This window comes from Artibeus jamaicensis, unplaced genomic scaffold (assembly GCF_021234435.1).
Source record: "Artibeus jamaicensis isolate MK-2021 breed Jamaican fruit bat unplaced genomic scaffold, CSHL_Jam_final contig_387, whole genome shotgun sequence".
Classification (NCBI taxonomy): Eukaryota; Metazoa; Chordata; class Mammalia; order Chiroptera; family Phyllostomidae; genus Artibeus; species Artibeus jamaicensis.
Window position 1 is genome coordinate 16,227,362 of NW_026521812.1, and position 24,038 is coordinate 16,251,399.

The 24,038-nt window shown below is 44.2% G+C and overlaps 1 protein-coding gene across 3 annotated transcripts; it reads right to left on the bottom strand.

Annotated features, from left to right (window-relative positions):
- Positions 1–667: 667 nt before the first annotated feature.
- On the bottom strand, positions 668–8,116 carry VGLL2 (vestigial like family member 2). 3 transcript variants are annotated; one of them, XM_037158079.2, is made up of 4 exons: positions 8,036–8,116; positions 5,402–5,714; positions 2,754–3,302; positions 668–1,273 (listed from the first exon to the last, which is right to left on the bottom strand). In XM_037158079.2, exons 1-4 carry the CDS (start codon positions 8,114–8,116, stop codon positions 1,233–1,235), a joined length of 984 nt encoding a protein of 327 aa, XP_037013974.1. In that variant the 3' UTR covers positions 668–1,232. The 3 variants fall into 3 exon arrangements, with proteins under 3 accessions (XP_037013974.1, XP_037013975.1, XP_037013973.1); XM_037158078.2 differs by lacking the exon at positions 668–1,273 and adding an exon at positions 1,371–1,414; XM_037158080.2 differs by lacking the exon at positions 2,754–3,302.
- Between the last annotated feature and the right edge of the window lie 15,922 nt (positions 8,117–24,038).

Genomic DNA, 24,038 nt, shown 5'->3' on the forward strand with positions numbered 1-24,038 from the left:
TACATTGGAAAAATTAAAAGACATATGTATATATATACACACAGACAGACACAGCATAAAGGAATATTACTTTCTGACATCAGGTCATACTACTACAAATTATTTTATTCTACTAGAGAAATCTAAGACATCTACTTTTCTTATGAAACAACACAGCGACCTTTGTAGTAAACAGACATCTTTAATGTTTATTTGTTCTTCCTCATCACCATTAGCTTGCCCACACACAGACCCATCCCCCTGTCCCAACAATAACATGTCCCAGTCACGACCACAGAGACAGAGAAAAATATTTGAGGTATTGGAGAGTCCATGAGCATTCCTTTCCCTTGTGGTTATTCCTACTTCTTCAGGGAGACAGTTGGGGTCTCTTGTCTTTTTTCATCCAGGGGAGGAAAGATCGAGGGACAGAATTTGTGGGAGAGAAGGCAGAGAAAGGTTTCTTCTTTCACTGTAAAATGTTCCTTGTAAAAAATGATATACACACACACACATATAAAATATATCCAGTGTGATTGCAGTCGCTGTGCCAAACACTGGGAAGTGCCACCTTGGTCGATGTATTTCTGGAGTTTTAAACAGTTGTCCTACAACAGCTGCATTTCAGTAAGACGTGGGCAGGTGGCTCCAGATGAGCCACTTGCCACTCACATTCAGGCTGAGGCTTCCACGTTCACAATCCAAAGGAAGAAGTGTGTCTTTGTGCCTGGAGTCTGGGCTGCAGGGAGGGAGTGGGCAGGGAGGGGGCCGGAGGCTGGCGAGGTGAGGAAGAAGGATTGGCTTCTTTTTACTTCTCTACCACAGTCTTCAATGCAAGTACAAGTACATTTGAAATCTGAGGATATTGACATCAGTAGTGCTACGATCACACTACTCAATGAAATAATTCACATCAGCATAAAAATATTCACACCAAAAGTCCTGTTTTTTTCCTTTCCCTCCTTCATAGAAAACATATGGTATCATATCACCTAAGTGATCTCACCACAGATATTTCCAGTGGTTTGCCCTAAAGTCATTAAGCATAATTGAAAGTCTTCAGATCTGCTCTTCTGGAGAAGGGATAACTGTCAGATGAAATGTCCGAGATGTATGTTTTGGTTTTCCCAGCACACGGAGAAGTTCGAAGTCTCTGCCTTCCCTCGTGTCCTCATCCTTGCAGTGAGAGGCACAGATGCTGAGCCTTCTGGCTGGTCAGAAGGGAAAGGGAAGGGGAACCCTGGGTCAGCAGGTCAGCTCAGGAGGGATGCACCACAGAGGGGATAACGACGAGCTGCAAACCAAGATCAGAAGCCATTACAAACCCGCTCCATTCAGCTGAGGGTCAGCAAGGGGCGAGGCAGAGACCTACAGGGGAGAAGGTGGGTTGTCTAAAACCAGTACAGATCCTTGCTTTTGTCCTGAGGCCGCAAACCTGAAAAGCAGAGAGAAAATAAGAGAGAGAGAGGGAGAAGAGAAAGAGAGGGGAGAGAAGGGGGGAGGGAAGGGACAAACTATTTAAGGAAAGAGAAAGAAAGACAAACACCACTGTTTTATTGTGAAAGTCACATAATTCATCCAAAGGGAATGAATGAAAGTAAAAGCAAAGCCAACAGAATGTCAAATCTTCACCTGAAGGAAGAGGGGAGTGGGCAAAACTACAAGCCGATGATTGTATTTATAACTTCCTCTTTCACTTGTCTTAAAACTAAAGAAAGAAAATGTAAACTGTTGTTTGAATGTACCTTTCAAATTCGACCCTTTAAAACAGACAATAGTATCCTTTAAATCACAGTCTTATTAAGTTTTATGCTTTTAAGAGACCTATGTAGCCCTAGCTGGTGTAGCTCAGTGGATTGAGCGAGGGCCTGCGAACCAGACAATCGCGGTTCGATTCCCAGTCAGGGCACATGCCTGGGTTGCAGACCAGTTCCCTGCAGGCCAGTTCCCAGCAGGGGACGCGCGAAAGGCAACCATACATTGATGTTTCTCTCCCTCTCTCCTTCCCTTCCTCTCTAAAGATAAATAAATAAAATATTTTAAAAAAGAGACCTATGTAATATGGCAATTATGTGGATATCAGAGTCATATTTTTCTTCCCTTATACCTGTCACTAGGTGACCAGACAACCGCCACCCCCAGCTGTGGAGGACCTCAAACTGCACGCTCAGCAGGGACTCTAGATCAGCACTGTCCAACAGAAACGCGGGGGAGCCACGGGCATAATTCTAAATTTTCTACCACATTGAAAAGAAGCAAAAAGAAACAAGTAAAACTTAGTGATGTATTTTACTGAACCTAATATATTCAATAGGCAGTGTGTTTAAAATAATTCAACATGGACTCAATGTAAACATATGAAGTAGATTTTACTTTCCCTTTTTGCACCAAGTTTTGAAATCTAGTGTGTATCATACACTTAAAGCACATCCCGGTTTGGCCTGGACACGTGTGAAGTGCTCAACAAATACATGTAGCTAGTGGCCACAGAATTGAACAGCATGGAGCTAGAACCTTTCCAATTAATTACATTTTTTAAAAAATCCTCTGTAGTATTTACCAGCTAGGGTAGGGCAGGGTTCTGCCTTCTCATTCTGCTCCTACCCGTGTGGCCCAGGTCGTCTGTCCCCAGAAACACAACCCCTCCACGCAGACCTTCAGGCCACGGTGTCACTGGGGTCTCCAAGGAGAACTAAAGTGGGTCCAGGGCTCAGCCCAGGGTGGAGCACAGGGCAGGAGGGACCTGGGTCGGCCAAGATCGCTTTCCCGCTTACCTGAGTCCACGCTGAGGCCCAGACCCTGGGCCACGTCTCCCGCGGGGCTAGCGAAGGGTCCACCGGGAGCGGCCCACGCGGTGCCGGTTGGCTCGCCCTTGGCCGAGAGCTCGCAGGGGGGGCTGCCTGGCGCGGGTGCCGGGGCGAGCGCGAGGCGGGCTGGGCGCCCAGAGGCAGAGGGCATCAACAGCGGGCCGTAGCGTGGATCGAAATGCGGCGCGTAGACCTCGTGCACGGCCGCGGGCCGCGGGTAGGCTGTGGCCTGGGCGCCGAGAGCGCTGCCCAGCGCGTAGGGGTGGTGCGGATGCGGGTGAGCCTGGTGCGGGTGCGGATGCGCGTGGTGCGGGTGCGCGTGGTGCCAGGGTTCCGCGGCGCTCTGGTGCAGGTGGCCGTGCAGAGCGGCGGGCGAATAGGGGTCGGCGGTGGCGAAGGGCAGCTCCGAGTGCGCAGCGGCCAAAGGGCTGCCCAGCGGCGCGGGCACAGGCGCCTGGTACGCGCTATTCCAGAAGGAGGCAGGGAAGCTGCGTTGGCTCATCGGGAAGGAGCCATCTGTGGGTCGAAGAGCCAGAGGGGAGGAAAGGAAATCAGGAGCTCGTCACCGACGAGAGAAGCGAGTGCGGACCCTGTAAGGCCACTTCAGGAGAGCTGAAAGCGCGGGGTTGTCCAAGGGCAGAAAAGCAGAGGCTGTGGGGGAATTGGCAGCCCCACCTTTGGGGAGGTGCCTTTCTAAGGGGGTTGTAGCCTGTGAATTCAAGGTAAGAGCACCGAAAAAAATGCGGGAATCGTTTAGAGTGGAGGTCCGCTTCCTCAGATTTTGCAGATGTGTCCAGCGAGCAAACCCAGGAAATGGCAGGGAGAGGCGGAACGGAGAGACCTCCTTCCCAAGCCCCGGTTTTGAGACAGGGAGTTTCACCTCCACCTGAGCTACCACCAAGGCCAGAGGAGAGACACGGCCTCTCCTTTCCAATCCGCAGCCTCTCGAGCTACAGACACCACTTAACCACTCTTGGTAGACCGCCTAGCGTTCTCACCAACCGCTCTCGCGTTTCAGCCTCCCTTGCTCTAGAAAATGTGTCTCTGATAGACTAGAAGTCCATCGACATATTTCGAAGTCTTGCTATTATTAGCCTCCTTTCTAGAAACCTTCTTTCAAAAATTTTTTCAAGAACTTCAGCAAAATAGTGAAACTAGACACACTAAAAGGGTAGCTGTAATCTTTGCACAAAGGGACACGAACTTTCTGCATCAAAGTGTGGATGCCACACTAATAATATTACCACCACCACCACCACCACCACCACCACCACCACCAGCACCACCACCAGCATCACCACTGACCCCTAGAGTCTGGAGCATTTTGAAGAGAATGGCATTTAGATCAAATTGGTTGCCTTTGGTAAGGAGGGAGAGCAAGAAAGACATTTAATTTAAGAGGCCTTTATTGAGCACTATGGGGAATGCATCTGAACACATACTACAGAATTTAAAGTACTTTAAAAATAGCTTCTAAGCAATGAACAGTCTTCCTATTAAAATATTTAGGCAACTGGAGAATAAAAAGAATGTTCTGCATTTACTTTTTTTGGTGGGGGGAGTTTGTCTAGGCAAGGCTTTTACAAACTGTGAAACTCATGAAAAAAAAAGGAAGGGTAAGGGTTATCATTACCCCCAAAATATAATATTTGTTTCCCCCCTTTATTTTACAATGAAGTCCTCATTTCTCAGCTTGGTACACACCAAAAACTAAGCTACTTAGAAAGTTTACCAAATAGTTAACCCTCTCCTTGTCTTAGTAATAAAGGGAGGTTGAGATTTCAGGACAGAAGGGAAATTTACTTGACTTGTCCAAGAAATCACTGTCCCAGACTAGATGGAGCAGTGCTTTCTGGGAAGGGCAAAATGACAGAGAGGGACGTGTTTGGGGGGAAAAACCCTAGGAAACGCTTTGGCTGTACCCACATTCTTAGTTCTTTGTTACATTACTTGCTTTTTAAAAGGCATTTTCTGCTTCAAGATTCCCCAAGTCACTGAAACCCAGTGAAAGGCACAGGGTGGGTCTTCAGAGACCTTCTTCACCAGGTTGTGCTTACAGTGGGGCCTAGGACTTTTTCTTTTGGGCAAATTTGCAGAAACTGGGCACGCGCCTTGTGAGATTTGCAGATGAAGATCCTCCTTCCCACCCTGGCCTGGGAGAGTGTTGGAAACCTCCCATTTCTACAGCGCATTTACATACATTTTTCTGTTTGTCTTACCACCATCTCCAGGGATAGTTAAGAGGCCAAGTATTATATTCTAATTTTAGAGACGAGTAAATAGACTGACCTCAAAGAGGTTAAGAGACTTGGCCAAGGTCATATTGCTCGGAAGCTGTGCAGCCAACAGGGCAACCTCGGCCTCTCAATCCCAAGGCTCCTGTTTTTTTCCTAGGTCTCTGCTCTGCTGTTCTATACCTCTTCAAGGAGAGAGCTTATGCCTGTGTCTATTATGCCTTTGATTTCCTTATGCCCCTTATGCCATTCCCAAATGCCCCTCCTCACTTCTTCCCTGAGACCTAGTAAGTGTTCTTTTAGCTGCATCTCCTTGAGCCCCTTTAAGTAGACCCCAGGCTGAGAGGGATCTCTATCCGCCCAGTGGAGCTCCATACTCACCCCTCCAGGGCCCGGAACTCCTCGGTGCTTTGCTACTTGTACAGCTTGGGGAATAGCTGCTAGGCTGGCTTAGGGCCCTGCTGAAGTGCTCATCCACCACGGAGCTGATGTCCCCCTGGAAATAGGTGAAGAGGACGCAGCGGGAGTTGATGTACTCCGCCTCTGGTGGGCGCTCTTTCTCCGGACTGCCTTCTTCCTCCTTTATACTGGCCGGAGTTTGGCTGGAAAAAGAGGAGCTGCCGCTGCCGCTGCTGTTACTGGGGCTGGCGTTGCACTCTTGGGCTTCCTGCATCTTGGAGTAATAAGCTAGTTTCTGCTCAAAGAGACAAATAATAGAGTAATCAATTCCAAAAGAGATGGCAAATTGGGTTCAGACTATACTTCCTCATCTGATCCCTAAAGTAGCCGGGAGATAACTGACATTGGTGTCTAAGCTCAATACTTACTGTTGTGGGCTGCAGAACTGGACACTGAACAAGGGTGGTCACTTAAGGGAAGACTGTCCTTCCTGATGTCTCTGTCACCCCTGAATTGCTGCCATGCCACAGGCAAATCTCATGGAAGGTGTCAGGGTGAAGGTCACAGAAGACACCTAAGCCACCAGGTTATGGGTTGAGTTTCACCACAGACCCAGAGCTGGGCAGAGATATACAGGGATGGGCAAAAGTAGATTTACATAATACAAATAAATAAGACAATAATATAAAAAAGGAAAAAAAACAAAAAATAATAAACAAGCAATGATACAAGAATAAACTCTGTGTTTCACATACTCATAACTGTAAAGCACTTTTGTCTACTCCTGTATGTAGTTTTAAAAATCAACCTCCATGGGTAAAGGGCACCAGAGTCCAATTAGGGCCTGACTGTCCCCTGACTGATAATCCATGGCAGAAGCACAAGATGCAGGATTACACATCCTTATGATGGAACATGAAAATATAGAAATCCACTCCACACAACCAGGCTGTAAACCAAGCAATGCCATGGAAGGTTCGAAATAGTTCCACTTAGGAAAGAATTGTGTGGGGTAAGAAGGTGGGTGACATCCTGACAGGGATCATTTTAATAAAGGCAAGTGGATTTTGTTTGGTAGCCCATACACTGTCCATTTAAGAGTCTGTCTCAGTTTTTAAAGAGATCTTCTTATGAGTGAAGAAAACCCAATGGGTTATGAGAATTTCCGCCCTCATCATTTCTGTGCTCATTGAGGACACAAGTAACAAAAAGGAGCAGCAGAAGATCTTGGCTCTGAGGCTCAGTAAATGGTGACTTTCTGATAGTGACGTTAAAAACCCAGTACAGTTGCTGAAAACATTTCTTAGAAGTGAGCAAAGGGTTGAATGTAGTGTTAAAACATTACGGCAGAGTTGGTCTGTCTGACCGTAGAAAAATGAACAGAGATCTTAATGCAATAAATTGGGTCCAGGACCAGGGAGGAGAAAGGACCAAACTGACAGAGAGCAAGGCCACCTCTCCTCTCCCCAGCAGTCCCAGCCTGAGAGGGAGTTCATCTCAGACACTGAAGCCAAAGGAGTTATTTAGCCATTTTACTGCTTCTACCCTATTCCCACTTGGCTTACAATGAGGGACGCTGTTACTTCCTAAAATTAATTAACATTGACACCAAACAAAATCCTGGCTGGAAAGTGAAAAGAAGAGGAGAAGGGGCCAAATACATATTTTGAATCTGCAAGCAAAATTGGTGAAAGCGTGGACTCGGAAGTTGGAGTGTTTTCCAATTTCCCCAAAGCCGGCCCTCACTTCCCAACCTGGCCCAGCCTCCTGCACCTCCAGTGAAATTTTGTTCTTTTCCTGGACGACTGTCCTTAGTTTTCACCACATTAGCTGTGGAAACAGAAAGAACTGTTCACCAGACAGAGCCCGGAGAAAAGAGAAATAGGAATAATTCTACGACACCTGAGTTTGCAGAATCGGGGTTTAGTGGTCTCATTGAAAGAGGTTTCTTTGATGCAGGGCAGCCCTATTCAGCTACTCCGTCGCCTGAAAGGTAACTATTATCCTTGAAGCTTGCCTCTGCCCACCCCAGTCAGTAACACTCCCCCCAACTGAGCCAAACAAAAATAAAAAAACCAATGCACTTCCTGCGATTCTATTTGTAACGGATTCTCTGGTTCTGATATTAATTGGCTTGATCGCCTGACAACTGAAACAGAAAACAGCTTTGCCATAGATTGCAGGGATGAGAACGCGGGTCTTTCCATCTCAGACTGAAAGAGGCCTATGCTTATGTTGGGACCAGAGTTCGGTTCTCCATGCATGAGCTTTGCTCGCATCTCCCGGCACCCTCGCCGAGCTCCGGCTCGGACATATCTGGAGTCCGACAGACACTAAGAAAACAGTCCAACAGGCGCCATCCTCGTCTCATTATTCCCAGAAAAACCCGGACACGCATTAGCAGGGCTTAGTAGCCTTCCGAGAGAGTAAACTAAAGTGGTTAGCTCAGTCTACAGGGTGGCAGCGAGGGCAATCCCGGCATCCGGGCGGCGCCCGCCTCTGGTCTGACGCCCAGGACGGAGCGGAGGCGCCCTGGACTCCGGGGTACAGGCGGTGCTTGGAGAAGCGCGGCCGCGCCACCGGCCTCCGGGGTCCCGGCCTGGAGAAGGCACGTACCTGGTGATAGGGAGTGTAGGCGGCTGCGAAATACGGCTGGTGAGGACCATAGACTTGATACATAACATCCAGACAGCTCATGGCTCCCCTCAGCGGAGACGGTTTGGAGTTTTATCATCAACGCTAGGTCGGCGGAGCGCAGGGATGCTGCTTGGGCGGCGCTTGGACCCCAGCTCCCGCGTCATCGGCGACGGAGCGAGGGGTAGCGCTCTCCGCGCCGGGGATCCCACCCTGCAGTTCCAGCCCCGACCGCGCTCCGAGAGAGAAGCGCCGGCCTCTGGCTAGTGGGCATTTAAACCCCACGCGGGGCGGGCGTGCTGACGCCACTCCGAGGCAGCAGAAGGGAGGGGAGGGGAGGGGAAGGGGGGGGCGGGGACGGGGGTTCAATACGGAGCAAGGACCGGGACCGCGGAGATGCAGGTGTGTTTCCCGGAGCTCCCCGCGGTCTCGTGTTCCGCGAACTGAGCAACCCAGGGGTTGAGCCTTGAGGCTTCGCACCTCGAGATGTAGGGATACCCCCAGGCCAAAGCTGAACTAGGGACTGAGAGAGAGGGGGGAGAAGGCAACAAGGATTTTTACATTTGAAAGAGAAAGAAAGTTGACATTTGGTGGGGAAACGCCCTGCGGGACAGCCCCGGCCTGCCCCCGGAGAGGGGTGCGTGCGCCCGGGCATGGAGCAGTGGGGCAGAATCTCTGCTCTGGGCTCCTGGATGTGGAGCCAGGAGGGACCGGGCTATCCCCAGGAGTCCCCTAGGAGATCCCGGTTGTCGCAGACAGGATGTCTAAGGAGCCCAGGAAATCCTCCAAGGCACGGAGGAGTTCCCTGTGCGGGGAAACGCAGGGACTGGTGCCCGTAACCGCAGCCCTGCCCCAGCTCCTTTTGCCTCCTCGGCCGGGATCGGTCCTCAGCCGCCGGGGTCCACACCTCAACTCCGCCCTCGGGGGCGGGTCCCCTCCGCACCCCTCGCGGGGGCTGATCTCGCGCCTTTCCCTTTGACACCACCCGAATCTGCGCGGTTCGTGTAGCTCACGCCCCGTCTCCGGCTCCTCGCTGCTTTCGAGGAGTCGCGGAGGCCCTACGCGGCCCCCGACCCGGCCCGCGTCTGCTCCAACGGCGTCCGTCAAGTTTCCGTAACTTTGAAACGGGGACTGGTCAGCTGTTGGAAGTGTCATCCTAGTAACTGCAAGGAGGTCAGACAGGTCTTTCGCCGCCTCTTCGGCCTTTTTATACGACAGCTGCGGTTTTCTGTTTCATTTTAGAGTCGAAGGAGGACGCACAATTGTGAGACACGCATGGCCATTCTCTCGCCTGCCCCGAGAGCGCTCCCGGCTCCCTCCCACCTGCTCCCTGCGACGCCTGATGCCCCCCCCCCCCCCCCCCGCACCACGACCCGAGCCCCCCGGGCGGGGCGGGGCGTCGCAGCGGAGCCCTCCGTTTGACAAGTTCAGGAATGAGTGCGGAGGGGCTCCCGTGGGACTGGTCAGGTGGCGGAAGGGTGTTTCGGGGACCGTGTGGGCCGGTGGGGGGGGCGGGGGGGGCAGAGGTTGGAAGCCTTGGGAGCTCAGACCCAGGGAACTGGATTACTGACGAAAGCGAACTCTACTCATCCCCCAGTTTTAAAGTCTGACATCGATTCTCAGGCTATGAAACTGCAAACAAATGCACACTTGTAGATATATTTATCTCTAAAACGTGACTATTTTAAGCAAATTGTTCTGGGGTGGAATTTTTCGTTTTGCCAGAATTATAGACGGGAGGCGATGGTTCCATGTCTTCAATTCGGTTTATAAATGACGAGCCCGCCTGAGCGATTGGAAAGTTTCTTTAATTAAGTATGATGTGTTTGTTTGAAAGAAAATTAAAATAATTTTTTTTTTAAAAAAGACACCCCTTAGTCCGGTTTTACCGAGCCTCTTACTCTGCAGGCCGGGCCGAGCTCTGCTGGTTTCTGCGGCCTCGGACGCGCGGAGAACACAGGTGGAGCAGCTCATCCCTCTCTTCCCCGCGGCAACTCGGCCGCCCAAGAATGTCGGAGGCCAACGACCAGATAGTTGTCTTTCCTCGGGGGGCAAAAGGGAGAACTGTCACCTGAAAAGTCACAGCATGCCTCCCCACAATGAATGCGGGAGAGTGGGCCCGCGGGTTCCAGCCTGGCTCGCCCACGCGGTACACCCCAGTTCCCGGAGCCGCTCCGCGCACGTCTGGGCCAGGTCTTAGGAGGCCGCAGGACCCGAGGTGTCCACGCTGCCGCTGCTCCAGGGACAGACCAGGCCCGGTCCATGCGGCCACCGCGGGTCACACTGTCCGTCCAACCCTGGACACGCAGGTTCTACTTCGGCCCCGCTTGTTGGGGCATCTCCAGGTGGAGTATCTGGCGCAGGGGCGAGCTCCTCGCGGCACAGCCCGGGCTCCGCAACGTGGCAGGTGACCCGCAGCGCTGGGCGGACAAAGCGGCCAGAGGCGAGAACTGGGTCGCACGTCTAGCTCACCGTCCAGTAGCCACCTCCAGTCCCCAGTCCCCGCTCACCTCGACATTTCTATTTCGCTTTGGCCATGGAACTAGAAGAACTCCGATTTTACCACAAATTTGGGAGACAACGACAACCTCTCCGAATCCAACACGCCCCAGCAAAATGTTAACAATTTTGGGAAAGGATCATAGAAACAGCGATTTCCCACATTTTGAGCGAAGAAAATAAAGAGAATGTCATTGCAGTTGCCTAAAGCTGCTTTCTGCTCGAGTTTCTCAATCTCCTCTTACCTGAAACAGTTTTTCAAAACTTTGCTAAAGCTAGGTAAGGGTATTTATTGTCTGCACGCGAGTTAAAAGAAAAAGGAAACTGGGCCAGTGAGCATCAATCTTAAATTTCGACAGGAAAATCTTACCCTCTCCCCAAACCCAAAGTGAGGGAAGAAAACGAAAAAGTCCACGGTTTTAAAATACGCCCAGACATTGGAGCAGAGGCGGCCTTTTCTGCAGACCTGAAACGCTGTCATTTACAGGGAGGTGGTACTCAATCTTCTGAGACCCCCCTCTTATTTCTATACTGAAGTGAAAAATAAAATGCAACTGAATTTGAACCTCCTCCAGCCATTCAAACATCAGGACATCAACACTTCACAAGAGTCATCTTTGATTCAGACCTTGGGATAAAGGAGAAACTGGGGGGAAAGTCTCTCTCTTCTTCTCACCCAGTTATTTTAGGAGAAGAGACTGTCTACCAAACAGTAAATGTTCTGGAACTTGGGTAGTGGGCAAATGCACCAACACCCCCAGAAAGAAGAACTATTATCAATCACATCCAATCGAATTTCATTTTAACTTCCTAATTGGGCAAAGACAATATCAAAATTTCTTTTAGACATTCCACTTTATTATACCTTCATAGCAGTTTATAGAGCTGCCCATAGGGAGTTTGTCATATCAAAGTTAATTCCACCAAAATTTCCTTTTAGTACCTTAGCTCTAACGTGCAATTCCAAGAATATCTAGAACTTTGAAAAGTTACCTTTGTCTCAAAGTTGATAAATGAACTTAAATTACATGTTTCAAGATAGCATCACAATGACATTTTTTCTCTTCAGAAGGATTGCCTCAGACTTTTTCTAAACTAACAGACTTCATTACCTTCTGAATTTTTCTGTCTACTTCAGCATCTTATGCTGAAAACTGCAAAGAAGCAACTTTAAAGGCAAAATGAATGAACAGAACTAATTTGGAAAACTGACCTACAGCCAGCCCATGCCCACCCTTGCCCACAGTTTATTTAGAGAATTGAGTGTTGGCATTTTATGCTGATTTATTCTGCCAACCAAATGCGATGAACACAATGGCAATCTATAGACTTTCATACCCTTAAGCCCCATCTTTGCCTGTTTTATGAAATAGAGGTGTGTCTGGAATTGGGAGAATAGCTGTGGATTGAAACTACAATAGTACTAGTTAAAGCATGTCTGCGAAATCCAGCTTTTCCAGGCACAGAGAGTTCCTCAGCAATGATACTCTAGTGGCTAATGGAGAGTCTGAATGGTGGTTTTATTTTAAAGAAATTCCTGTACTCTAAAACCTCACTAAAAAAGCTAAGTGGAGGAATTCCAGTTTGACTTAATGAAAATTACAAACAGAGTAGTTCTTACCAGTGTTTCCAAGTAAAAACCTCTGTGGTCTGACTTAATGAATAGATGAAACTACTCTGTAATTTTTGACATATAGTTGAATTTTACAAGGATGTTAAACTTTTCCTCCTTTATATTTTAAAGACTATTTTCATGTCACAAACAAGTCAACATGAGCTTAGGTGAAATAATCACAACTTTAAATTTAATTTTCTTTTGAATCCATGCTGACATTACTGTCCAGTTCTAAGATTGGAAATATATTTACTGCTATAGTTATCTTTCAGAAATTAGTTCTTTTAAATGTCTCTATGCATAGTATAAAGATATTATTGTACAAATACAATTTATATGACCCAAACATTTAAAAATGAAAACAAATGTTAAAAATAGAGATTTGGGATAGATATGTGTAAAATGTTTTGGTTTGTTAGAGTTTTACAAGATAGGAAACATTAGAAGGGAACTTATATTCTCTGATAATTACTTGGACACAAAGAGTTAAGTCAGAGAGCATGTATCAGTCATTTCTTAATGGGAAGTCATTTTCATCTCTACTTGGCTAGAAAACTCTACTTGCCTTAGACCTATGACAACAGTGAACAATTTATTTAAGAAGCCACAACCTGGTGATGAGAGCCTAGAAACCAGCCTGTGTGTGAAACTCCTTTTGGAACGTGGGACAGGGACATGGAGGGATCTGCGGATTCAGAAGGTGGAAGTAGACAGAAGGATTTCAACTGTTGCATTGGACGTTTGACAGTATTGTTGTTCGTCCACTCCCAAACTTCCATTTATAAAGCTCATTTCAGCAGGATGCTGAAGGGATTAAAAGGAGGCCACAGCAATAACAGAAGGTGAAGATGTCCATCCGAGTGTGACACCCTGTCACATGCTTCCAGGGGTCTTGAAACAGCTTCTCAGAAACTCTCTCATAAGAAGGAGTTTCCCTTGGTGTGTGTGTGGAGGAATTTTTAGCACTGGCTGTTCTACTGGCATTGTCAGCCTTTAATTTCTTCAGTAATTGTGGCTGATTTTTAAGCAAATTTTATAATGACATAAATAATTTGGGATTAACTATGCCATAAAGTAAAAACATGTTGTCTGAGGTTTGACAGGGCATCAGGACACTTAGCCTGGAAGACCCCAAAGCAGAATGCACCTTTTCTTTTTGTTCTTAACTTTACGCCATGAATATTGTGCATCATATTTTAAGGCGAAAGTGTAGTTGTTAAGTATAAAATTTAAACTTCACAGGCTGTTTTCATAAATGATACGTATGAATCAATCAATTCATAAAATAACCCAACCGGTGACATTTTCTGAAAAAAAAATGTTTAAAGATTTTAAAGTATAGAATTAAAAAAATGGCATATCACTTTATATGTCTCATACACAATATTGCTGCACAGTGAGTCCAGGTGGACATTTTGCTTGTTCTCCAGATGATGTGGAATGAAAACTGGCTAAATAGGACCAGGTAAGACATCACACAGAAAAGTTCAGGCCTTGAAGTGGCTTTCACCAAGGAAACTTCTTCTGGTATTACTAAATTAATGCTCATACTCCTAAGCACAGTTAACTCTTTCTCCAAACACGTTCGAAATATGGCTGTGACCTTAGTCGTGTCTGTTGATGTTTGTAAATATTTTAAGAAGAGAGTGATGTTGAAATGGCTCAAGAACAAACACATATTTTTCACCCTTTAACTTTCTTTTTCTCTCTGGGAATTCAGTGGTAAAATAAATTTGAAGCCCTAATCTGCATCAGTGTGCAGAGCTTTGTTCCAGGTATGTACAGGGGAGTAGTTATCATAAGGTACTCACTACGCTTTATTCTTTTGGGTAACTTTTCAGTGATGCAGCATACTAACACCATTACCAGGCAACTATTGTTAGACATATAGGCCCTATTTCTGTATTTAGAATAAAGTTAAATTAAGGCAATAATACAAACAAATCGAAAAGAAACAAAAGGCCTTTTTCACCTTGGGTAGTAGAAAGTTATTTCAGCAGAAATAAATCCCAAATGATAGGTGTAAGAAAAAGACATTTCAAAACCCATATTGTCCAATAGTTATGTAAGGCAAGTATCTGGAGAGAAGCCCTACCTTTTAGGGTGGGAGGAGAAAGGTGGGAGGGGCTGCTGCTGATTACGACCTTTGAAGCACTGGAGGTGTGGTGGCAGACTTAATCCCTGGGTGCCTGTGGCTCCAAAGGTCACATACTTTGGGATCTCAGCCCACTGGCCTCATTTCATGGGGCATTGCCTGCTTTCTCTGTGAAAGCAATACAGCCTCAGCCCGATGACATTACTCAGTTACTTTCTTAAGAATGGAAGATGCTGAAGTGTAGCATGGAAGAAGTGTGGGACTGGATAGCAAGACTGAGGGTTGGAACTCGAGGTGTGAAGTGATGTCACCCCCCTTGAACTCTCGTCTGTATGAGAAGAAACTGGATGGGACAATCCCAGTCTAAGGGTGTCTATGGCTCCAAACTCTGAAGTTCAAACAAACTCAGGTTTGATTTGAAAATAGTGTATATATAATGTTTATAAACACCCCTTATATTATTTCCAACTGAAAGTCCTTCTTGAAGAATAGCACATTACAGAGTTTACTTGAAAATGAGTAATTTTGTGTTCTCAAATTCTCACTGAGCAGGGGCATAATCTTAAAGTTTGGACAGAATTAGCCAGAGATCCTTGGGAATTCAAGGGAAAGGAAATACAACAAGGAGCTGTGTCTTTCAAGCATCGGGTGAGTGAAGTTGAGATCTCTGGTGCGCAGGATTGCCCACGAAGATGCCCATTACCTTTGCTTTCTGTGGGCCTCAGTTCATGTAGGTAAGTCTGGTGTCTGCTTCTTCGGAAATAGAAGTTCAACCTTCCTGAAATTTCATGAGACTGAGAACAGAAGATAACCATTCTTTTATTTGGTAAAGCTGGGACTTTGAAACTAGACCTTTTCCACTTTTCTCATGTTTACATTACATAATTCCTGCATATTTCAGTGTGTATTAACATATAACATGTAATCTAGAAAATAGGTCCTGTTGTCAGTCATAACACCTTTCGTTACAATTAGGGCTGCTAATTCCATGGCCCAGCACAGGCGAATGCTTAAATAGCAGAGTTCTGGAAGAAAATGAGCAATAACACACATTATGTTAGGAGTCTTGGCTTCAAAGACATCTTTCACTTTGTTTTTCCTAAAGAACATTTGAGAATCTCTTCCTGCTGAGATAAGAATGTTAACCCTTTGACGCATCACTTTTCCTTCAAAACCATTGAAATCATCAAGAAAATGTAGAAACAGATCATAAGAGTACATAACTGAACCAGCCAAGCGAGATAAACATTTTAAAGTTAAAAACCCAAAACCAAAACCCAAAACAAACAAACCTGCTCAAAGCCACGAACGGGGCTGACGTCATGGCCTGCTGGGCTCCGGGTGGGAAGCTGGCAATCAGGCTCCGGGCTCCTGCAGGGGGATGGGCCTAAGGGCTCTGAGTTCAATTCACTACCTAAAACCAGGGCTTATTCTGGGGCTCTAGCGCCTGCCTAGGAGGCTATAAGAATGGCTGCTGACTGGCTACTGTGGTTGTATCTTCATTAAAGCTCTTGGCTAGACGGAAGGGAAAAGACAGCCTCATGACCAAGCACTGGGCCCACTGGCTTCTGACTCCATGCCTGGATTTGCGCGTCTCTGCTATCACAGTGGCGCAGGAGGCCGGAAACACGCACATTAGACCAGGATGTGCACTAAGGTGTGTGCCTGCGGGGACTGGAGTGCGGGTAGAAACAAACTGAAAAGTGTGAGCAGGGAGGGCAAGGGAGTACATGCTTCTAGTCTAAAAGACATTATTAGTATTTAGTCAGAACTCATCCTGTGACGTAAAGATACCGCTCAAAATAAATTGTATGTACATCATATACATATACTATCCTGAAGAATCACGTGGCCTTCAAGCCAGCAATTTCATTTGTAGATATATACTAAAGGGAATTTCATGCAAATAAGCACAAAGAAATACGTACACGAAGTTTCCCTGGAGCATTATTTGTCACAGCAAAAACAAGACAAAGCATGACCACCACAACAACAAAACAAAAGACAAACTTACAAAGGTAGAAGGACTCGATTGTGATACATTAATGCAGTGAAATGCTCTCCAGGGGCCAGAACGCATTACACATAACTGCATGTATAACCATGGTTAAATCTCAACAGCACTGTCAAAAATAAAAGGTGGTTGCCCAAATTTGATGATGCTGTTTATAAAAAGGTTGAAAACCTGTAAAACAGTGCTGCATGGGGACTGTTTATGTGTACATATACAGGTACTAACAACTCAAAAAGTAGAAGGGAAATATAAGTGGAAATTTCAGGATAATAGAGACCACAGGGAAGGGAGTGGGATAAGCATAAGGAGAGGTACACGGGGGACTTCTATGGTTTAAAGTAATTGGAGTCAAATATATAAACATTTGATAGGACCGGGGAGTGGGCAGAAGAGTGTTTTATTATGTTTTTATCTTTATATTTACTTTGAAATGTTTTACAATAAAATATATAATGGCAAGTCTTGACTGCTTCCTTAAGATGAGGTCCTTTTTTCTCTTAACTATTAAAAATGATTTGAAATGCATTTCTTTTGAGAGGTGGATAAGATACCTACCTGTCCTTAGGAGTTTCTGAAAACTTATGCCTTCCCGCTGCAAGCTATACCTGCACATATAAATTAGTTAGGAAGCAAAAGAAACAGTTGAATTTTATAGTTAATCGATACATTTATTTAGTTATTTATTTATTTTTGCATAAAGAATCTTCAGGCCCATGAGCTTACTTAACAAAAGCTTTTATATCTAAAAAAAATTTGGGGGGCATTCTAAATTGTCAGCACTCCAGGATTAATTTAGATGTTACTGGTATTATGTTTTAATCATTTCTTATTTTAATAATTAATAATAAATTACATTTTTGAATAGTTAGCACTTTGCATGTACTTTATTCAATCTTTCTAACCACCTTATCGTCATCTTAATTTTACATATTAGGGAGTTGGTGGTTAGGAGCTCAGTAATACTTCTGAGGTCACAGAGCCACAGAGCATGAGAGTCAGTACTCAGACTTGCTTTTCAGTGATTCCACAACCTCTTCTCTAGTAGCTGGCTCCCACAGGTTCTCACTCTGAGTCATGAGAAGGATTTAGTTAGATTTAGGTTTTATCTGGGGAATTGCTCCACAAATGCACAGCTAAGATCTTAATTGTTGTGTAATGTTCCAATATAAACTTAGCAGGGCCTGGGATTTAAGCATCTATTAATAGCTTATATCTTGATAAACATTGAATTATGCTAATAACTTTGATTTGGTACTAATGAGATTGCAGCAGGGTTATCATAGCAACTTCTTTTGCATTATTTCCTTTTATTTATAATAAATCTACTCTCATTATAGTCCACCAATAAGAAACTAAATGTATAAATTACCCTTACTACAGAAAGTTAGAGACTAATGGCCACTTAACCTCGATTTATTCTGAAGTATTTATTATTCTATTGTTCTATTACAAACAAATATGGGTCAGAGTCCCATTTTTGGATAAGTGTGCAATTCACAACCTAAGACCTGACTACTGCAGAAATGAAGAACTGATTTATAAAATTCAGAGATTTACCCGAGTTAGAAAAGTGTCTGAATTTTTAAATTAAGCATTTCCTTATCTAGTTCCCTTAGTGTGATCATTTGGGATGGACATTCTGAAACAATATATGTGTGTTTATGAACTTTGTGTGAATTGATTCATATTGCCTATGAATTCTTCTGTGACCTGCTTTATTTTCCAAAATTTCTTTTTTTTTGCTATCATTCATGTTGACATGTAAAGCGGTAATACATTTATTTTCTGCTGTGAACACTGGTTTGTAATAGTCTGTTGTAGAGAATAAAAACAGTTTATTCTATTGTTAATGGACATTTGAATTGTTTATAATTTTTTTGATATTGTAAAAATGCAGTTATGAATATGTTTCATGGTAATGAAAGAATTTCTCTGAAAAATATCTAGAATGAAATTGTTAGTCATAGGGTGTATGCATATTTAACTCTATTGATTAGAGTTAAATGTATTTATGTTGTCGATTGCACCTTTTTATATTGACACCAATAGAGGATGAGAGAGTTCTAGTTCCTGAACATTCTTGCCAGCACATGGTCTTGTCAATTTTTAAATGATCCAATATGATCCCTCATTTTTATTTTCTAAAATATTTTGTTTTTGATGGAATGCTCTAGCAAATATTGCTTGCAGAGGTTAACACAAAGCACCTGAACCTATTCCTGCAGTTGTTTTAAAAAACATTGTAGCCCTGACCAGTGTGGCTTAGTTTGCTGGGCATTGACCAAGGGTTGCTGGTTCAATTCCTGGTCAGGACACATGCTTGGGTTGCTGTTTTTATTCTCATTTGGGGCACATACAAGAGGCAGCCAAATGATGTTTTTTTCCCCTCTCTTTCTCCCTCTCTTCCACTGTCTCTAAAAATAAATAAAATATTTTTTTAAAAATAAAAGATATCGCACATATCTGTTAATGAACATTCAAATCTCTTGATCTTTAAAAGATCTGAGTTTGGGAAAATACAGTGGCAGACAAAACGTACCCATGGATTAGATCTAGTATTGTTTATCTTTTCTTGCTTGTGTTATCTATATTCTTCTGTATGTGTATGCTGAAGTAACTCCCACCTGTGCTATGGGGAAACTCATGTTTGTGTATGAAGTTTAATAACAGTTAATACAGGAAAAAAAGGGACACATTAATTTACCATCTCCTGAGTAGTCAGTAATCTTTGGAAAATATCCAGCAATTTAAAAGAAAATGTCTGCTTGTTAAAATTCAGGGATTTCCTTGTTGGGGAAGGTGGGTGGACTTGCAAGCTCTTTGGGAAAGTAGCTCGGGGAAATAACCATTGCCCCTCAGATCTTAAGTTTCTCAGCTGGCGGAAAAGGAAAGAAATCTACTTCAGTGTAGGTAATCAAATACATTTTACTCTGAAGGGAGCACAGGGAGCACAGAGAATAATTAACTTCTTCAGGAACAAATGTTCTTTGTTTAACTATTGCATGGTTGAAGCCCACGGTTGTTAAATTGGGTTACCATACCAATTTATTCCAATGGATTATCATGGCAACCAATTCTGAACACATTTCCCATAAAATATTTATTGTAAACTTCACCTCCTGTACAACTGCCAGAAGATTGGGTTACTGCTTGTAGTAACTGCTCATTTATGTCCTTCAGTCTCATAGCAAGGACTATCAAAACATTTTACTTAACACATTCCACTTCTACATCAACAAGATAGGCTTCAAGGGAGATGCCTGTCTAGTCTGGGTTAAATTTGAGACAAGAGTGCACTTCAGAATTTAAACGGCGTGGAATAAATAAGTGAACTATACAGGAGCAACCTAACTTGCATTTGCCTTTCCAGTCTAACTGCTGAGGTTTCTCCAGAGAGTCTGAGATGTATCAGTCATGCACACTAACTCTTGACTTCAACTAACTTTCACAGGTGGTGAATGAGGTGTGAAAAATGGAAGACAGGAAAATTTGGAGAAAAATCATTAACTATATTGCAACATTGCAACATTTCTTTATATTTTCTTCCTTTCTTGATTTCTTTGGGTACATTAAATTTTTTTATTAGGGTATAGTTGCATGCAAAAAAGTTTATCCTTTGTAGTGTATAGTTATATCAATTTTGACAAATGCATATGACAACAGTCACAATACAGATCAGTTTTGTCACTCAAAAAAAAATCCCCTCAAGTTCCTTATGGTGCCCTCCTGACCCTCTCATTCCCAGACTCTGGCAACCACTAATATCTTTTCTGCCCCTTTTCTGTAGTTTTGCTTTTTCTAGAATGTCGCATAAACAGAATCATGTGTTATATAGCCCCTCTTGGTACAGCTTCTTTCACTTAGCAATGTGCATTTGTTAAGATGCACATTTACAACTTAGAATCATCTAAGTTGTGAAATGAATGGTTCGTTCCTTTTCTTTTGGCTGAGTACAGTAATATTCCATTGTATTGATGTAACACAATTTGTTTCTCCATTTACCTGTTGAGGAACATTAGGGTTATTTCTAGTTTTTGAATATTTCCTTTTTACTTCCCTCTTTTAAGATTAAGAAGTAAGCCACAATTTATACAAGAATAAAACTATGTAATAGATCGCTTCCTGCTCACACAGTGGGTTTCTTCTAGGCCTGAGTTGTGAGCTGCCTTTTGATGTGTCCCTGACCCTGCCTTCTCTTGTGCTCTCCTTTGGTTTGCCTACCGAGTTGGGGAACTATTGTACCATGCCGCACTTGAGACTGCCTTTTCAAACCTTTCTGTACATCTTCAAAATTATGACTAATCCTCTTTTCATGGGCACGTGACTTTATCTCACAACTCAGGTTGAAATAATATAGTCACTGGTGAAGATATTTGATCAATTTCTATGCTTTCCGCTTGCCTTTAAACTTCCATGGAAAGGGGACCATGTCTCCTTTTGCTTGCTTATTACCCTAGGACCGAGCATAATACAGAACCCAGAGCAGGATTTTAATATGTATTTGTGGAATGTGTTAATATTTGTACTATTACTATAAACAGATGATTTTCCTTAGTGAATTTCAGAATTCTCAAAATTATTCTACCTACCTACTTATTTACTTACGTACGTACATAGGTAGGTATGTACGTATGTATATATGTATGTATCTTTTTCTCAGAGTAAGAAATGCTTATCATTCTGTCTGTGACTAACCCCTTGTCTCATTTCCTCATTACCTTTCTCAGATTCTCCTTAATTCCTTTGGTACCTTGTTGTACAAATCATTTCTATTTTTTAAAGTCATTTTTCTTCCTCTCTCCAAATACTGCTTTCCTTGACCCTAAAAATATGCCCTGTCCACCATAGGAGCCATCACTGAATGTTACCACCCTCCTTCCAGGAGCTCATCGAGCCAGGCTGGTGGGGTCTCAAGAGCTGCAGGGCCTGGGGTATTGGGTATGCGGGTGGGGATGTAGGGAAGGAGGCGCAGGAGAAGCAGTCTGGGGAGAAAAAAACTGGGGAGGTCACTGATGCAATTCCTTGCCTAAAGTTTCAGCAAGATGGAAAAATCTAACCTTGACCATTTGTTGTAGACCACTCTACCTGGTTTTTGGAATTGTATCTCGATCCCTTGTGGCTAAGGGTGAGGGATGACCTTTGGAATTCGAGCCACAGGAGACGAAGCTTGTCTCTGGTAGCAAAGGCTGCCTCAGTTTCCTCTTCCTGCCTCCAAAGCTTGGTTGGAAGTCAATGCCGGGTAAGACCCCTCACAGCGGAGGGCAACCTAAGCCAGACTCGATCACTTGGGAGGCCTTCACGGAAGGACTGGGGGCCGGGCTGAAACAAAGAGGGAACAATGGACTCTCACACTGGGCTTTGACAAAGCCTGAGTCCCCGTGTTCTCTGGGAGAAGCTCGTCCTGGCTTTAATCTCCTTAAGCCTGAATGCCTGTTGGGGAAGGGTGCAGCTCCTTGTCTTGCTAGAGTGTGTCCTGGGGAAAAATCTGGCATCACAAAGACTTGCTGATAAACCTGTGAAATCTGCTCTGCTAAGAGTGCTTTCATTCATATGTTAAGGGTTCGAGCAGGAAACCCTAAAACTCTGTTCCTGACAGACTCGGACTCATATTAAGCCCTCAGATTTCTTTGAAATGTTATCTACTGTTTGATCCTTGCCACCCTGTATTCCTGTGTATTACAACCCAATAAAAGGCAATGGAGTAGGGGGCTCGGGGCCTTTTTCTCCTCGGAGAAAGTGGCTGCTGCTGGCCTTTGTCTCCCGGAGAAACTGGCCACAGCTCACTTCTCCTCTTCGAGCAGATCACCTCATGTCTCAGTCATTATTCACTTGTGCTCATATTGATACAGGGTGCAGCCAGGGGGGGCCCCCAAAAAATTTGGAATGGTGTCCAGAATTCAAAGTGTATAGGAATATTGGAGAGGCATATAAGATGTCCTCACACCTCCCCCAGGGGGAAGAAACAAATGGAGCCAGGCCATTGAGAGCTGTTTTGCATAGCAACAGTTTTGCAGCTAACCTCTGGAATGGTTATTTAACATATCTATAACCTTTAACTGGTTTAATAGATATGTTAAATAGCTGTGGCCAAGTTTGGAGCCAAGGAGAAGGGAGTGGCTGGGACTCACGAGGTAACTAGGGGCTGTACCCCTGAGTGAGGGGGCCTGTGTGAGAGCTTGGAAAAGACTGGCTACGGGACACGAGGGGATAACTGCCCAGGTGAGAAGAGAGCCACGTGGTTTCGGCAGAGTGAGGACCCCCTCTTGGTGAGGTGAAAGAGGGAGCCACGTGGTTTTGGCAGGGTGCAGACCCCCGTCTTTCCCGGGTGAAAGGGAAAAAGCACGCAGCTTTGCCAGAACGGAGATCCCTGCAGCCAGGTGAAGAAGAAAGCCACATGCTTTTGGTGGAGTGCGGACCCCTGCAGCTTTGGTAGAAGAGGCCCACGCGGCTTTGGGGTGCCCCCTTTGGCCGCGGGGCCTGAAAAAGCAAGAGAGATTTTGACTGGAACTGGGTACAAAGGACTCTTGCCAGTGGACCATGAGAGGGTACCACAGTACTTTGGATTAACTCGAGATCCTGCCTGCACGGTGACACAGCTGACGGTGCCAGCGGCCTGCAACACAGACGTGTGCTCTTTTCCTGATTTACGGTACCCGGACTTGGGACAGTGGGAGAAGGGAGCGCTGTGCGGGTGTAGGTGTATATATAAAGGACTTTGATATTTTAGTGGTGGCATTAGGCCTGAATAGCATTAAATAAACGTTTTGTTTCCTTTTCACATATCTCTGGCATTCAGAGATGTCTTTCCAATTGTTGACGGACAGAAGAGCCCAGTAGATATTAGTATTTTGTTTTGGGGAGGGGCCCCTGTTGTATAGCAGTTTTGAGCATCCCTAGGTGGGCCAAATATTGTATTGCCCCTCCCTCAGACCTCTTGTTCGGTAATGATAGCACTTGGGGGGGCTCCCGAGAAAGCCACCCCCACAGACATTAGTACTGCCTGTTCTCAACATTTGGGGACTGGAGTGAGGGAACAAATAAAAGCCCAAATACTCTTTGCATAAATATTTGAGTTAAAAAGAAGGCCACAAACTTAAATAGAATAGCATTTAAGTTTGAAAATATATTAATGACAACAAATATATTTAATTTAATTTAAATATAATGATTAATAGTTATATTAATTATTAATAAAAATAAAAATATTATTTTAAACAAAAAATAAAAATGTGTGGCATAGGGCATCATATATTATCTGATTTAAAGTAGAAAAAATAAATAGCAAGTGGAATTAATTAATCATTATTGCACGTGTTTAGGGATTCAGTTGATGGACCGAGGATGTTTGATGAGTAACAGCATAGCAAAATGTGACAAAATCTATTTTTCTTGCCTTCATTTTAGCAAAATTAGTAATTATGTTATTAAAGAGATATTAACAAAGTTTGTTTCCTGTCAAAAATTATGTCAAATTAAACAACTCTCTTTGAGACATTGTAGTCTTTTTGAGAGTTTTTATTAATTTTAATGTGGAGAAACATTGCTTCTCAGAAGCAGTAGCAACAGGAATTGTCAGTAAGTTTCTTAAAGGAATAATTACATTTGGAAATAAACAGTAAATTTTACAAATTAAGTTCAAACATTGTTATGGTTTAGTGTATGAGAGATTAAAAAAATAAGTAAAAAGAAATAACATTGTTACAGAAAATATTTACTTTATTTTGTTTATTTTTATTATTTTTAAATCTGTACTAGAGGATAT

What these genes read in the sequence shown, in the direction of transcription:
- VGLL2 (XM_037158078.2), bottom strand. Translation starts at nt 8,116, where the DNA reads ATGAGCTGTCTGGATGTTATGTATCAAGTCTATGGTCCTCACCAGCCG. An exon ending in CCTACACTCCCTATCACCAG is followed by an intron (nt 5,715 to 8,035) that starts GTACGTGCCTTC and finishes CTCTTTGAGCAG; the next exon opens with AAACTAGCTTATTACTCCAA. An exon ending in GAGTTCCGGGCCCTGGAGGG is followed by an intron (nt 3,303 to 5,401) that starts GTGAGTATGGAG and finishes TTCGACCCACAG; the next exon opens with ATGGCTCCTTCCCGATGAGC.